Below are 16,710 nucleotides of genomic sequence, written 5' to 3' on the forward strand. Positions count from 1 at the left end.
GCATCCTGCCTGGGTCCCGAACCACTCAGCGGCTGCTGCCGGGTGAGCAGTCCTCCCAGCTGCCTGCCTTGGGAAATCAAACCAACTTTGAAATAGAAGAAAGCTGTTTCCAGGTAAACCTTGAGCATCTGAGCATCTCCCTCTGCAGAGGAAGGGGAAACTCCATCCTGCGTTTTGCTGCATCAAACCCAGAGGAGCTACTTTGGCAGAGGTTCCCCAGCCCCACACTGGGGAGGATGCAGCTAGGATCAGACCCAAATCCATGCTGTCACACAAGGAAGCATCTTAGTTGCCTGAAACACAGCTTGCTAGCCCCACACCAGTACTGGCTGGTGATGGCTGAGCTTGGGGGCTGCACCACATGAGGACCTTGCAGAAGGTCACAGCTGAGGTGAGCCCTTGGGCTTCCCTGATCTTAGTGAGCTGCAGGTCTGCAGGCCCTGCTGACCGGCTGGGTGAATCGGCAGTGCCTGAGCCCCGTCGCTGGCCAAGGGGCCGGCTCCCACCGCGCACGCAGCTTTGGTTGGAGGAGCGTGCTCTTGGGGCCATGGCAATTTCCTGCCTGAGCAGCGAGTGCTTTGCTTCTAGCTGTTTCTTTGCCAGGCAATTTTCTCTCTCTGCTGCAAGCACTGGTCTCTTTCCAGCTCTGCAATCCAGCCTCCAGCGCTGCCCAGGGACGCAGCCAGCAGCCAACGGATTCAACCCGTTCTGGATCGTTGTTAGCCGCAGTGAAGCCCAGCCGGCTCCACGATCCTGGGAGTCGCGTTCCTTCTTCCTTGTGTTGTCCGTGGGACTGATGCATCCTCTGGGTATCTTGCAGTTCTGCTTCTTGAAGCGCCCAGAAATGCTCATCTCAAATCTGTGCTGCAGTACCTAAAAGTTTCCAGCACTTGCACTAAAATGCTTTCAGAGGGAAGAGGTGGCACCTTTGTCACTAGGAAATAGTTGCATCCACTCATGTAAGCCAAGGATGCTCTCTCTTCTTTGAGGATGGCTTGCAAAAGGAAGGGATCCCTTCCAGGAGTTTTGTCATTACAGTGAAAGCGTGGAGTTAATAAAGGAAATAATCTCTGCCAGTATGCACAGGAGAAGAAAATGAGTCATGTAAATGGGACCACTAAAAGTTCACCCCTGCTCCCTGTGCTCTTCCACAAAGCAGAGACTACGAGGTGCATTTTCAGCTGTGTTGTAGTTTGGGACTCTATCTGCCACTGTGCCTCTGCATGGGCTTGAATGAGCTTCTTCATCTCATGCTGTGGAGGGAGACAGTCTTGCTTCCCTGTGAAAAGCTTGATTTAGTGATGTCTATGAAGCACTGCAGATATGCAGGAGGAAGAGATGCTGTCAGGTGGCAGAATGCAGCACCACAGGGTGGTGGGGGACAGCGGGTACAGTCTGTACTCGCCTTCATAAGCCATCTCTTCCCTAGGATGCTTTCATCAGCCTAGGCTAATTGCTTGTTTGATGTCCCTGGGATCTTGGCGCTGCAAACCAGCTCTGGCTCCGCACTGCGTGCAGGCTGGTGCAAGTGTCCAACCTGCTGCAGCTCTGTGTCCGGGTGGGGTGGGGGTGGCTGTGCAGCAGCAGGGCACCTCTGGCCCCAAGGGCATGCCAGGGCAACCGTCGGTGAAAGCTGTAGCAGCTTCATGCCTGCATGCTGAAGCCAACAGATTTGCTATTGAGTGAGGGATTTCTGTGGGATCAAGACCTCAAAGCTCAAGGTGAAGCCTGTACAGGACTATGAGATGCATCTTTGCAAAACTGGACAGATTTGAGCGTGGGGCCTTGCTTTCAAAGGAGATGGGGTGAACCTACCTGTCACAGATCACCCGAGTGCCTTGGGCACCTCGCTTCATCCTGCTGGGGAAGGGAAATCATCCTGCCGCCTCCTGGGGCTGAGGTGGGACTGTCCTTTACCAGGTGCTAGCACCCTGAGGCAGCAACCTTTTTGTGAGCCCTTGGGGCACTTCCTCAATACAAATAATCAAGAGGAACTTGAACTGGCCAGCAAAGAGGGAACTGAAGCAATCCCAGAGGGAGCATATTTTTATAAGCCGAGGCTATAAGAGAAAGGGCAGGAAACCTGACACACAGCAAATCACTCTGCTGTCACTTGCTGTAATCTAGAAATGCTGTATTAAAAATAAGAACAGCCCCCGCTGCAGGCAGGAAAGCCGAATCCAGGCCAGGCCTGAGGGCAGCTCGGATTTGGGTCTGGCTGCCAGGTAGATGGAAAAGTCTCTGAGGTTTACAGCTGATAAGCGCTGAGCTGCTCTGCTACAATTTATAAATATAAAGCTGCCCCAGCTCAGTGACATTTGTCCCTGCCTGCTCCTGCGGGCACCACGTGTAGCCCAGCATGGGTATCTCCGTCCCAGGCAGCCGGGCTTGACTCTGCCCCCTTGGCAGCCCGTGTCAGGAAACGGGGCCAGGACAGAATGTCATGTTTCCATTTTTTTTTTCCCCCCTTTCTTTTTCCACAGAAAGCTGCTCTGCTAGGGAGGAAGGGGCAGGAAATGCGTGCGACTCCTGGGTCCCTCCCGGGGCTCCTCGCCCCGGGCAGCCTCTGGCCTTGGACCGGCGGCAGGACGCTGCGGCGGGGCTCGGCGTCGGTGGGCTCCCCTCCCGGCTCGCGCCTTCTCCTCCTGTTTGCTCTGCCCCCCTCCGCTCGGTGAAGCAGCCTTGGCACGAAGGAGCAGGAGAGCGCGGGGAGGACGCGGCTGTGCTTCCTCCTCCCTCGGCCGTTAGCGCCCAGGGATGCTGCGAGCTGCTTCGGCCTGTGGCTGAGGTCGGAGCGACCAAAAAGTGATTCGTCCGCAAAACGAGGCTCTGGGGGGACGGGAACTCTCTGCCAACTCGGCACAAGGCGAGTCACGTCGAGAGAGCAGGAGAAAGATCCCAAAGGGCAGAATTGCTCCGTTGCAGGTCTTCCCAAAAGGAATGGTTTTGCCTAGGAAATGCAGGTGCCTGATTGCTGTGATGGTTTCCAGGTGAGACTCTTCCCCAGCATCTTCATTTCAAAAACTGGCTTTTTTTTTTTTTTTTTTTTTTTTTTTTTAATGTTCAAATGCTCAGCTGGCAGGAGAAGAGCTGGCTCCAGGGGAGGAGCAGGGTGCCCAGGCTTGTGCCCAGAGCTCTGGCCTCACCCCTGCCTCTCCCCCACAGCAAAACCAGGTGCCAGGGCTCAAAGTGTCCCTGGATGCTTGGTGGGGGGAGGAGGGGTGCTCTGGCCATGCCCCTTTCCCTTGCTCCTCCCAGTTCCCATGCCAGGCAGTGGGAGCCTTCCCTGGCTCCGGTGGAGTTTCCACCCCAGTGGGACCAACTTCCCCATGTCCCTTCCCCAAGGCAGAGCCCAACCTTGCTGCCGTGGGCCCTCGGAGCAGCCCCCGCAGGGGACGAGGTTGCAGGTGGCCCCTGGCTGCGTGGGGCTGGGTGTTGGGTGCTCAGCACCCCGTCGGGGGTTAATGGCCCTCCTCTGCTGCTGGCACGCGTCAGCTTGTTCAAACACAGCCCCATCTGTGCGGGTTATTTACAGGAGGATGTTTGCTCTGCTGCAGAGGCTGATTTGATCATGAAAGTTTAAATGAGATGGAGAAGAGAGCACAGGATGTCCTAGGGATGGACGTGTCCCCAGGATCCTTCCACGGGTGCCGCTGCCCCGTGTCAGACCCCAGCAGCAGCACCCTGCTCCTTGGCTGGCAGGAGGAGGTGAGTTTGCCTGAGTGTCCCCGCTCCAGTGAGCCCAGTGCTGGCATTGACCGGGAGCCTGGGATCCATGGAGAGTCACCCAGCCCTGGGACAACCTGCCTTGCAGGTTATGGGAGGTACAAAATGACTTGCCCGTAAGCAGAGCCCTGGAGTAAAATCCCTGTTGGTCACCGAGCCCCAGGGACTTGCATTGGTCCCATGAGAGACAACAGACCCCAGTGCGGCAGATGCCCCCCAGAAATGAGCAGGGGCAAAGGCACTCGTGAGGTGGAGAAGGGGCAGAGCAAGAGAGACCCTTTCCACAAACCAGTTCCCTGAAAAAACAGCTGCCTCCTCTCACCTTGCTTCTCAGCTGGGTGAGAAAAACGCTGCTCTGGGATTAACACGAACTCCTGCACCCCCAGGCAGACCAGGAAACCACCTTGAGTCCCCATCTCACATTTGTTAGTCCCTTCCCTGTTGGGGTCAGACACAGCCTGGCCCTTGTGAAAAACATCCAAATTTCTTTCCAGCCTTTCGTGTCCCGGAGGAGACCACTATTTCTCCTGCTGGCCTGCTGTGGGACACGACAAACCACGCCACGCTCCTGCGCTGAGCTTGGCTGAACCCCTCTGCGAGTTCAGCCCGCTCTCCTCGTGTTCCTGCACTGGCAGCATCAGGCGCCCAGCTCCTGGGCTATGTTTGCCAGGGTCTCTCCTGGCCTTCGGACCTCCAAATGCCTCTTTCTAATGGTCGAAGAGCTTCCCCCAGGCACCTGGTCTCCAGCTAGGGCAGTTGCCTGCTATTGCCCACCCCATCCAGACTCACCTGCAGGGACTCACGCTCACTTGGCTACTTCTTTATCAATGCCCTGAAGATGGCTCCTGGAGCTCTTCTCTTGCTCCTACCTCCAAAGGGCTCCTGGAGAAAGATCTCACTTAATCGGGCACAACCTTCATTCCACTGCTTGGTAGTTGAAGCCCAGAGCTGACGCCTTCTTGTCCACTCTTCCTTTGTGTGAGACCAATAAACCCAGGAAGCTTTAGAAAATGGTTCCCAGTAGATGAATCAAGAGCAGGGAAAGGGCTGAGGAAGCAGGAAAACCTGTATTCAAGCCAGTGACACTTGCTCGACTGCTGGTTAGTGGAGCTACAGGAATCACCTTCCCGTGCTCACCTGGACAGATGTTCCAGACAAGGCCATCAGAGGGTAGGGAGTGGACAGAGAGGCTGCTTGTGTGTCACAAAACCGGACAGTTTCCTCCTTTCACTGCAGAGCTGGACAATATCTGGTTTTTGCCCCACAGTGCTTCACCTGCTTGTTTTGTGGCCTCGCAGGCCAGATGCTCCTCTCCCCATCCCAATGCCTGGCACGGCCTGCCCATGCCCCCTCACAGTGGGGGGCATGACATGAACGAGGTTTGCGTGGTTGTGACAAGAGCTGTAGGCAATCACATTCCCACAGGGTCTTTAGGGCTTCTGCAGCAGGAAGACCTCCTAGAACACAGGGGGACCCATAAAGCAGTCACCCAGCACAGTAACTCTGCTGTTCATGGGAAAACTTCCAAGAGCTTTTTTCCCGCTCCCAACAGGCTACAGTGACAGTGAACTTGAGTGTCTTCACCCAACACTTGTTGGCCTGGAAGTCTAACCAGTCTGGTTCAGAGGGGTGTGAGTGTGGACAGGTCAGCGTGGCGTGGGGTAGCAGGCACCATTAGCTGTAGTTTCCTGCACACGCTGGCATCCAGCAGGCCTAGAGCATCTCCATGGTCAAATGGAGACCATGTTTGACCATGGAGATGCAGGCAAAAAGGGAGAGGAATCAGTCTGCTCCCTGTTTTACAAATGAGCAAACAGTGAAGTGGCAGTGACTCTCCAGGGCCTTGCAACAAGCTTTTCATAGAGCCAGGTCTAAAGTGCTTGGCTTCAGGCAACCACAGGAGCCCAGCATGGCCCTCTCAGCGGGCAGTCAGGATGTCTACAGATCTCAGCACCCAGCCTTAACCGTGTAACACGACACGTCATTCTTTTCTCTACCTTGGATGTGCCAGATCCTCAGAAGAAAGCAGTGTAGCTCCACTACCTTCAGCACTGCATAGCCGTCTTCTGACGGTTGGTCTCATTCTCTCCAGGTGTTGGATACTTTGAATACTTGGACCCCTCTACAGGCACTGCTTCAAACAGCTTCCCAATGACTAAGATTGGTATCACTTGCCATTCAGCACCTGCTGAGGCTGTGTGCCTGTTCTAGGCTGTGGCTTTCCTGGGTGCAGAGAGCCCAGGATATTACGTGGAAAATGCTGATTTTACAAGGGACTCTAACAACACCGAAGCTTCAAAACCATACTTGGAAGAGCTACAGATCAAATCAAGCCAGGAAGAGTTTCTTGCCAGCCACGAGTGAGAGAAGGAAACGCCAAAGGAATGGAGGAGAACCAGGTGAGGCCGGGGATGAAGCACCATCTGTTGTGTGTCTTTGCAGGACACTAGCCAAATTTCACAACCCTGAAGCAGAGTCCTCTTATTTGCCTTCCTGCAAATTCAAGATGCTGTTTGGTGTAATCAAACCTGAGGAGTTATGGGGTCAGATTGAAAGGCTCCTCGGTAGCTGTGAATCAGCCCGTAGCGTTTCTGGGAACAGGAAGCTTGTGAGTCATGAGCTGTAGCTGGGTTGGAGATGTCCACTAAGAACATCACTGTTATTTATAGTTGAGATACTGATATGGGCAGAAAGACCCTGGCAGTTGCTCTGGGGCAGGAAGGAAGCAGGGGGCCACATGACATAACTGACATGCCACATCGCAGGCGTATCATGTCCTGGGCAAGTTCCCCTGAGTGGACACCTGCCCATCTCGCTTTGTGTGTCCCCGTTCTGGATTCTCAACCTGTGTTGTTTCCCTGCCCTGGAGCAGAGGCCAGGAACTGCCTCAGCACAGGGTCCTTGGCTGTGCTGGATGTGTCCCTATCTTCCAGGTGACACCCTCCACCTGGCTGCTTGCTTTGATGCTGAAGCCGACTTTGCTAGTGGCTTAAATACCGTGTTTCCCAAGGCTCTCCCCATACGAGTAACGCTGTTGGAAACCAACTGATGAAAGAACAAATGCGGACTTAGCAGAGAGATTTCTGACATGATTTATATGTAATTCCAGGTGAAGGAGAGGAACTGTTGCGTGATGCCTTCCCTCCTCCTTGAAGGTTTGGTTTCTCCAGGTTTGCCAGCTAGACCCCACCTCTGTGGCTCAAGGACTTTCCTTCTGGGCTGCAATGTCTCTCTCTGATTGCCGCAGCTCGGACTGATCCGCTGGACTCCTCCACGCCTCCGTTTTGAGGCCTTCGGGCTGCGCCTCCTCCAACAACGACAGAGCAGCTGTGAGCTCAGCATGCAAAGCTACAAGGCCAGGAGCAAGCACTGCCAAGAGGTTTGAAGAAAAAGGGCTGGTTATGAGTAGCTGGCCTTCACTAGGTGGTTTACTTCATGCCTCCCACGTGAGCGTGTGGTACACTCAGCCAAATATCGTTAAAGGCTTAACCACACGCGAGTCACCTTATTTGCCTTCAAAACTGAAGCAACATCTCCTTCCTCAGGGAGGAGGCATAGCCGTTGTTAGGCTGATGTAGCCCCCTTCGGCACCCAGTGCGGGCTGCAGACAAGTGCTCCCAGCTTAGCTGGACTATGGGAACTGGATGGGCCATTTCAGACAGAAGTGGCTGGTGCCTTCGAAGTGAAGCGTGGGTTGGTAAGTGGGGAGCGGAGACAGTGTGTGTTAGCTCCTGCAGGGTGACTATTACCTGTGGAAAGCCGAGGAGCTGGCTGGTGGGAGGGAAGCTTCAACTTAGCAAAAAGCAGTATCTATCTCGAATCCACAGTCTTTAGTGTTCAATAGTGTTTGGTTTGGTTCCAAGCTTTTGGTTCCCAGCTTTTGAAGGTGCTTGGAGAGATCCCCCGACAGACCTCCACCACGACTGCAGAGCAGAGACTGCATCCCTCTTTTTCAAAGATGTACAAATATTGGCGATGCTTCACAGCGAGAGGCTGAAAGAAAGCAAACTGCTTCGTTTGGGAGAGCCAGTTGTTGTGAGATGAGAAGTGACTTAATTACAGCAAGTCCCTTTACAGCAAAACTGCCAGGTGCTAAAAGACTTTTTAATTTAGCAGAGAAAGGCGGAACAATGACTGGCATCTGGAAGCTGAATCTAGAGAAAATCCAATTAAAAATCAAACACACATTTTAAATGCTGCATGTGAAAGAAGCTGTGAAGTAAAGTAACCGATTACTCATTTCAGGATATCTTGAAACCAAGGGTGGATGATCCAATGGATTCTTTTAGCCTTAAGTCTATTGAGGGTAGGCTTCAAAGTCTCCTCAACTGCAAAAAGTGGTGCTAACTTCATTACGAAAACAACATCAGGAGTTTGGTTAAATGCAACTTCCACCTGCACGTGATGGAGAGTGATCCACAAGTCCTACTAGGTAAGTCACATTGTCTTATGCTCCAAGGCATTAATAACCTAGAACTAGCAGTCAACTCCATGGAAACCAACTGGTAGTCAGTGACAAGTTCTCCTGTCTCTATAGAAACAGGGCTCAAACAAATAAAAATTACCTATAATTTCTCCTCCCCAAAGTTCTCCCACATTGCATTTCCATAGCAACTAATTAGCTCATTAGTGATTTGAACCAAACGAGTGGACTGGTGGAAGTGCTCGGCCACTGTGCTTGGGTTGGTCGCCTCTCGTATGCAGCCCAGGAAAGCAGTTAGCATAATTTGTGTCTAGTTTAAGGGGAAATGCTCAAGCACAAGTAGTTGGGTATCTCAGGATGGGATTTCTTCATGCCTTCCCTGTGATGCCTCTGATAAAAATATCACTTAGGCCCTTCTATTTCTAGCGGTGACTTTACACTTCAGTTTCTGTGACCTCCTCCTGTCCTTTCCAGACTCCCCCATCTCCTTCAGCCTCAGCAACAGCGCACTGAGACAGCTGATGGCATGGCAGTATTCTCCCATCACTCTGGTCATGACGTTCAGATTTCTCAGCTTACCGCTATCTCCTGCCCTGAGCTAACACACTTCATCTGGGTCTCTCTTTTCTCATGTTTTCCATGGCAGGTTACTGTCATGGATCTCATCCTGAAGGTCTCCTGATCTCTTGTTTAAAGTGGCAATGGATAAAGCTTTGGCAAAGGAGTCTCCTTTGCAGCCAAAGAAAGGCTGGTTTTGAAGATTTAGGGCTAGAAGAATATACCAGATCGCCCCTGACTTCAAAGCATCCTAGATAGCACAGTTGTCCTCTGTTGAGGTTGGTGGTCATGTAGACACCCCATGTACCATCCATTTGGCAGGGTCCAGGCTGGACTGCTCCAACGCACAGGCTCTCTGCCCTGCCCCAGTGCGGCAGTCAGGGAGGTGGCTGATGATAAAGTGATCAAGCGCTTAAAATTGACCATTAAAAAAAAAAAGTGTTAAAAGAGCAAAATATCAGTGTTGATGTTGACAAGCGTTGGTGTAATTAACACCGATAGGTACGTTCAAGGAGACCCGAGGCGTTAAAGCACGGCTGCGAGCCCACAGAGGGAAGATGCTGCCCGCAGCTAGGAAAAGCAGAGCTTGGGAAGTGGAGACCTTCGTTAGAGCAGGACTCCACCGAAACCTACGGCCACGTAGCCACGCTGACACAGGGCCCAGGGCTTTTGGGGGTTGTTTCCTACGAGTCAAATATTTTGGTGCCTCTGAAGGAATAAGTTATGAGAATGTGCTGTAAAGGGGGGAGGAAAAACCCGTCAGCAATAAAAGGCAAGTGAAGGAAAGTCTCTGAAATTAGCTCTCTTGATTCTCAGTGCAATGCTTTAAGGACGAAGTCAGGAAGGAGGAAAAAAATGGTAGAATTTGAGGGAGAGCAGCTTGTTTAATCGAGGGTGTCCCCGGCGGAGCCTCGATCACGCACAGAGGCGGGCGGTGGAGAATTCCCCGCGTGTCCCTCCTGCCCCGGGTTCTCTCCAACGTGGTGGTTAGCGGTCTGCTCCCAGGAGTAATGTGAATAGATGTTGCATGAGTAAAACTGAACACTCGGGACCTGGGGACTCGAGGTGAAAACCTTTCCTGAGGCTTCTGGTATAGAGTTGGCCACGCTGAACGTTTCTCCTATTTCTCACTTAAATCGCTGCTGAGGATGAGTCAGTGGGAACAGGGGACCCAAGGGTTGGTTTCATCAACGGCAGTTGATTGCTGGGGACCGAGGGCGAGCTCCAGCATCGGGAGCCCGTCGCGGGCAGGAGCGTGGTGGTCATGTTGGTTTCTCTCTTCCTCGCTCTGGGATCTGCCTGGGGTCACTTTTAGATGTTTGCTAACACACTTCTACGCCTGGCTCCGTCCTCGGTTCTCCGCAGCTCCGTGTTAGGTGGGAATTTCCTAGATGCGCTGCCTTTTAGGTATGTTAAATGCTATTTCTTTGTTCTCCTGGTTACCCCAAAGCCAGCCTCAGGTCTACATTTCTGTAACGGCGCGTCGGTGGGGTGCTTCTAGCCATGGGCTCCCCCGGGCCGAGCCTGGCACCATCCCTGTCATCCCATGCTTGTGGTCCTCTGCGCCACCTTCTCTCTGCTGTCACACCAGGCCGGTGTTTCTCTGTCCTCCATCATTATATTAGTCATAAATATGTCATTCTAGGTAGAATAACTGTTTGTTACCGTTAGCGTGATAAAAATATGGATGCAAAGATTTAAAAATATATATATGGTGTTAACCTCTCCCTCTCGCGCAGAAAGACACCGTCCACCTCTGCGGATTGAAACCCGGGGGATCGGGGAGGAGACGGGGGCGTCCGCCCCGAGCGGGGCGCGGGAAAGCGGCCGAACGCCGCGGCGCGGGCGGCTGCGGGGGGACCGAGGGCTGGGACCTCCTCGTGCCCCGCTCTTGGCGGCTCCGTCCTCTCCCGTGCTCTTGGCTCCAGCTCCGCTCGCAAAAGCAAGTAAGACTTCGAAGGGGAAACTTTGTTGTCTGAGCAATGGAGGGAAAAAAAAAAAAAACGCCCAGAGATGAAAGGGAATTCGGGATGGATGTTTCATCTCTTGCGCTTGTAACGAACGCGAAAAGGAAAAAGCAACAAACAGACAAAAAAAACCAGACGCGGTTAATGAGCTTTGCATTTCAATGCGGCAACTGTGCCACTGCGCAGACGGTTCTCCCAAGGTCCCGCACACCCACCGTGCCGGGCGAGGGGCTCGGGACGGCCCATCGGAGCGGATATCAGGTTAGATCAGGTTTCCCTGGAGTTTGCTAAATAAAACATGCGTTTCCAGAAATCAAGAAAAAGTTTGTTAAATATTTTAGTACATCTGGTCTCTTCTTCCCCACCCATATATGAACTTACAAAATGCTTTGCATATTTATTTTAGCATGCACTAGATTTATTTAAAAATAGCATCACCAGCGCTGGAAACAGCCCACTTGCTTTTCATCTAGATCTTTGCATTGAATCAATGAATCCAAAATTAAACGAGGTTAGGTGAACTCAGTCTATATAAGGACCTATTTGCTGATCAATACAGGAATGGATGCCTGGGATCTCTTTACTGTGTGTAATATGAGGACTTGCAAGTGAGAAATTGCTTTTGTAACGATGTTAAAAAGTCAGATTTAATCTTCTCATATAAAAATAAATTATTTGTCAGAGAGATGCTTTGTCCTAAATAATTGATGCCGGTTGTAGCGTACCCAGAAGAGACGACTCCCATCTTCCATTCCTAATGAGAGGGAAAAAGATCTCAGATATTTTTCTTGGATTTAGTTTCATCAGTGCAAGGAGCTAAAACTCCAATAGACTTTGGGAAGGGGGGAGCTGATCCCCCCAAGCTATGAAGAGAAATGTCAACATGCTGTGTACAGAGGGAGAAGAACTTCAGACACGTCTGCAGGCCAAGCTCAGATCACCCACGAAAGGTGCCCAGCTTTGGCGTTGAGGTTCAAGAGGCTGCGAGACGATTTGGGAGACCTGCTAACCCGAGGAGGCAGCACCCATCTGGCAGAGGGAAGACGGAGCTTTGCCAAGCCCACAGCTCCTTGCTGGATCGTTCTTCCAAAACGTGGTGGAGATGAGCCCATCCTGGGCCGGGCTGGACCAAGTAACGGCTCCCAGCAAGGTCAAGGAGAGCTGGGAGAGGGCTGGACACCACCAGCCACCCCACGAAACGCATGGGAGAGCCACGAGCTGGGAAGGTCAGGAGAAATCTTTCCTGGCCCAAAATGGGCTTAGGAGCATGCATTTGTGGAAAAAGATGACCGGGATCGAATTTGGGGCTTGCTTTTGGGACTGCTCTGCCTGAAGGTTGCTCAGCGAGGTCCCTTTCTGCCCAGGAACGGATCCATCAAGCACTGTGCACGCTCTGCGCCGAATAAATATGCATATCAGCCGCTCCCGTGAATGAAAAATGCACACGCCGGTAAACTGGAGGTGAAATAATACATCTGTTGTCAGCACTTCTTGTTTTTTTTTTTTTTTTTTTTTTTTTTTTCCCCACGAGTTTCATTAAAAAAGACATATTGTCTCTGATAAAAGTTAACGCCACCAGTTCACTAATTGCTCCTGACGTTTCCGCGGTGCGTCGATGACGGATCGCTGCGGAGACGCCAACCCCAGGCAGGCGGCGAGCGAAGAAAGTCACCTCCCGAGCCCGTTTCTGGAAGAAAAGATAGAGCGGCCGCGGAGCGGGGGGTCCCCGATGCCGGGGGTGGGGGGGAGTATCCACAGGAGCGTTTCTTCCGACGGCGACCGGAAAGCACAGCCGGCACCGCAGCCGCGCGCGTGCCGAGGAGCGTCCGGCCGGTCCGGGCAGGGTTAACCGCGGAGCAGGTTTTGCAGGGACCCCTCCGCCCGAGCCGCGAGGGCATCGGTCACAAATAACCTCTTTTTTTTTTTTTTTTTTTTTTGCTCACCTTTGAGACAAATGAGAAAAAAAAACAAAAAAAAAATCAACAACCAAAAAAAAAAGCGCTTTCTCCTAACACGGGAGCTCAAAGTGATGAATTTTCTGCCTCTGCCGAAGTTCTTTGCTCAGAGGCGCTGATGCATTTTTAATGCGTCTTGATGGAGCTATTAAGCTGGTAATTGAACCAGCGAGGCCCGGGGGGGGGGGAGCAGGACGCCTGGGCCCCTTTTGCAGAGCAGGGCTTTGGGGAGGGGGCCGCGAGCCCGCCAGGACCCCCCAGCGCGTCCCCACAGCGGAGGCCGCGAGCAGGCGCTGGCCGATGCCACCATCTCGTGGCGGCCGCCACGGCGGGGCCGCGCTCCCGCCGGCTCCCCCCTTTCGGAGCGGTGCTCCGGGCCGCGGCGACGCGGCTGCGGGCTCGGCCGGGCCACGCGGGAGCTGCTGCACCTCGCCGCGGAGCCGGCACGGCAGACGAGGGTGCCGCTCAGCAGCTGCCCTCTCCCCCACCTGCTCTGCAGAGCAGCACGGAGATGTCGCTCCGTGAGACCTGGAGCCACCTCCGCCCCAGGAGATCGGCGGGGACTGGTCTGCCCAGCTCCTCGGGGGCCACGGGCAAGACGTAACCCAGTCCCCTGCTGCTGAGGACGCCACGGACGCAGGATGAGGAGACACCACGCCAGTGCCAGCGTTGCAGCATCTACCTGTCACGGGTCCTGCCGTAGCTGCGGGCCCAGAGAGGACCCTGGACAACCCACCGCTGATGTTCGAACAACAACAGAGGCAGCAAAAAGCTCATCTGAGGACTAATTTTATTGAAAACAATGACAGTGTATAATGGGTACAGACCATTCTCAAAAATACAAGCTAGTGGGGCTTTCTATCCTGCTCAAAATCCTCTTCCACCTTAAAGCCAACCTGGTTCCTACCAGTTCTTCAGCCCCCCCCTCCTGCAATTTGTGGAAGGGGAGCAACTGACCTGGACGAGAACAAGATGGGAAGAAGGGCAGCTAAGACCCAGGCCAAGCGAAGCCGCGCAGAGCTGGCGACGCTCTGGCGAAGAGGCCAACCCAAGAGCTGAGCTTTGCTTCATTGACAGGGTCCCAAGTCCACCCCTGCTGCATCTCCCCCAAAGGGGAGATGCTCCCTTTCCCTAAAACACAGGAGCCAGGACTTTCTCCAGGAGGTGAAATGCAACCAAAAAAAATAAAAAAGCAAAAAAAAAATCACCATTCCCCAAAGCACCAAAAAAAAAAAAAAAAAAAAAAAAGAGAGAGAGAGAGAGATGGGAGAGGGGAACAGGGTCACACCAAGGAGCTGGGGAAAAACAAAAAGCTCCACATGAAAACAAAAACAATCCAAGGTAACCAGCTAGGATAAAAAAATACAACTGTACGTCTCGGCTGCAAAGCTGTCATCCCCGTAACGGGGCCCGTGGTCTTGGAGAGTGTTGGGTGGTTTGCAGCGGGACCAAGGAGGGGAAGGTCGAGAACATGAATCGCTCTGCTTCGAAGGGTGGTGGGACAAGGTCCACCTGGGGCTGAACAGGGTTCGCCCATCTCAGCCCATGCTGGTCGTCTCGGGGCTCGTCTGCGCAGGGAAGTGGAGCCGACCGCTTATTAGGGAAAAGGCTCTGCTGCCTCCGCGGGTCCCCAGCGCAGCTGATCCGAGGGACCCAAAACGGCCTGTCCTGAACAAGGCTCCCCCGGGAGCAGCTCGCAGCAGTAGGGTGCATGAAACAGCAGTGGCAGCCTCGAGCGCAGGCAGACGGGTCCTCAGCTCGGCGTCACGCCGGGGGACTGCAAGAGGAGGGGGCCACGAATTCAGGGGGATTTCGCTCTTCGTTGGGTGGAGTACCCAGAACAGCACCCTGAAATCCAGACCTCCGGGTCACGAATTTCAGGAAAAAAAAAAAAAAGATGTGGTTTTTTTTTAAGCGTCAGTTAAAAAATACATGTACTTCTTTACAAAAAAAAAAAAAAAAGGTAAGTCTTAGGAGATCTTCTAGTGATCCCTTCCCCACCTCCCTAAATTTAGCCAGAAAATTGCTAGCCATTTCACCAAGTATGCTGGCCACATATACATTCATACATTCATCACTGATTTAAAAATATATAATATATATATATATATATATATATATGCGCACACACATACACACACACAAATATATATTAGAAAAGAACAAAAACCCTCTGAAAACTCAATCCATTAATAATAATAATTAAAAAAAAAAACCCAAATCCACAGCCGGTGCGTTTATCCTGTGATCATATACAGTAGAAGACAGAAATCCCTTTTGCTCCCGTAACTCCTTGTCGAGTGCTCAGGCTGGGAGAGTGGGGAAACACATCAGGTTTTCACAGTGGATTTGTTAGCGGAGGAGGAACCGCTCCTCCCTCCTCCCACACAGAAGGGCTTTAATTTATAGCAAGTTAAGATTAAAACTAGGAAACATGTTACAAAGTCCATTATATATAGACGTAAAATGTACAAGTGTCAGCAGCCCCTGTGCAAGTCGTCGGGTTTTCGATGTCGGCTGAGCCCGGGTGGGCGGCCGAGGAGCTCGACGGCAGCTCCAGGCACCAGCGTGGCCTCCGAAGGAGCTCATGGCACAGCGCGAGGTCTTACGGGAGCCCCCGGTGGGAAGGGAGATGGAGCAACCTCCTCTCCGGAGCGGGAGCCGGGGAAGGCGGAGGCAGGGACTGCCGCCGGCGCCAGACGCCCACGCTCCGGACCGGCAGCGGGGCGAGGAGCAGGCTGCAGACGCATCCTTCCAGCCTGGGCATCCTGGAGGGCAGCGCCCGGGGGGTCTCGCTCCCCTCCCCTGTGCTGTGGGTGAGGTGCTGTGGGCAAGCACCGGGAGGGTGTGGGTTGAAGCTTACAGCGAGCTGGGCTCATTTTAAAATGCTGGGTTTTTTTTTTTTTTTTAATCCCCCAAGTGACTGGTGCATTGACTCAGGGAAGGGGGTGGGAGGGGGGCACCAGGCCTGGCGCTGTCTGGAAGAGTCAGAAGATATTATGCCAGACATGAAGCAGACCGGGCTGTGCCCACGCCGCCCCACGGCCTCCCAAAGAGCTCTCCAGGATCCTGGTGGCAGAAGATCGGAGAAAACCGAGACCAAACTTTGTGGGACAAGGCTCTTGGGCTCCCACGCAGGCAGGGCAGAAGAGAAGCGGAAGGGAGTAGGAAGGCTCAGGAAGAATCGTTCCCTCGGCCTTCCGCGGGCACAAAGGGGAATGAACCCAGAAATCCCCTGTGCCGTGCAGCAGGCTGCTGCGGAAGGGAGAGGCCCTTGCGCACCCTCAGCCCGGGCCTCGGCTCAGGTACCGTGGGCACAGGCCTCTCCCCACGCCGCTCAAGGCATGTGCCTGGCACTGGCCGGGGAACTCCTGGGCCTTCAGTCTCCGTGGCTTAGTTGGGTACATGTCAGCTTCGAAAGGCTCGTCCTGGAGGATTTTGTTTGGGGCAAACAGAAAAGAAACTGCAAGGCTGTTTGGGCCCGGAGATGCCAGCAGATTGGGGAAATGCAATTTGTGCAAACCACCATTAACACGAGTCCTCATTCGCTCTTCTGCAGGGAAGTCGGGGTGCTGGAGGAGGGGACCGTACGCAGCCACGAGGCCTGAGAGTTAAGAGTCTTCCCCGAGGATCTCTGTCACGAAGGAGGCCATGTCAGTCTCTTTGGTGTCGTGCAAGGTAAAGAAAGGATGTTCCTGCCAACAAGAACCGAGATAACATCAACTCACGCCCAAGGAAAAATGAGCACAAGAGCAGTCCCTGGGGGACCCCAAAGCTCCCCCAGACGCCATCCTTTAGCTCAAAGGGTAATGCTTTCATGTTTGGCATTTCTAGGATCAGCCCCAGCTGGATGGCCTACCTTGGCAGCTGTACTACCATCACTTGAGGCTGTCAGTCTAAATCCAACAAGTGCCAGATGACAGAGGGAGGTAATACCTATAAGCCCCAAATCCCCTGACCTTACCACATCCCTCCAGCCTAGGCATGCTATGTCCACCCTGCTACCCACCTCCAAGGCTGAGGAATCACCCTTATCTCCTGTTGTCCCATTTTTAGGACCTCCTGGACTATTCATTTCACT

At 53.2% G+C, this 16,710-nt stretch overlaps 1 protein-coding gene across 2 annotated transcripts in view; it reads right to left on the reverse strand.

The window, feature by feature from the left end:
• Positions 1–13,402: 13,402 nt before the first annotated feature.
• Positions 13,403–16,710, reverse strand: part of MAP2K3 (mitogen-activated protein kinase kinase 3) — a 40,831-nt gene continuing 37,523 nt past the window's right edge. For both annotated transcript variants that reach the window (XM_062588435.1, XM_062588434.1), the window contains exon 13: positions 13,403–16,324. In XM_062588435.1, coding sequence (XP_062444419.1) covers positions 16,241–16,324 — 84 coding nt within the window. In that variant the 3' untranslated portion in view covers positions 13,403–16,240. The remainder of the gene's footprint in view (positions 16,325–16,710) is intronic.

Source organism: Rhea pennata, chromosome 15 (genome assembly GCF_028389875.1).
Source record: "Rhea pennata isolate bPtePen1 chromosome 15, bPtePen1.pri, whole genome shotgun sequence".
Classification (NCBI taxonomy): domain Eukaryota; kingdom Metazoa; phylum Chordata; class Aves; order Rheiformes; family Rheidae; genus Rhea; species Rhea pennata.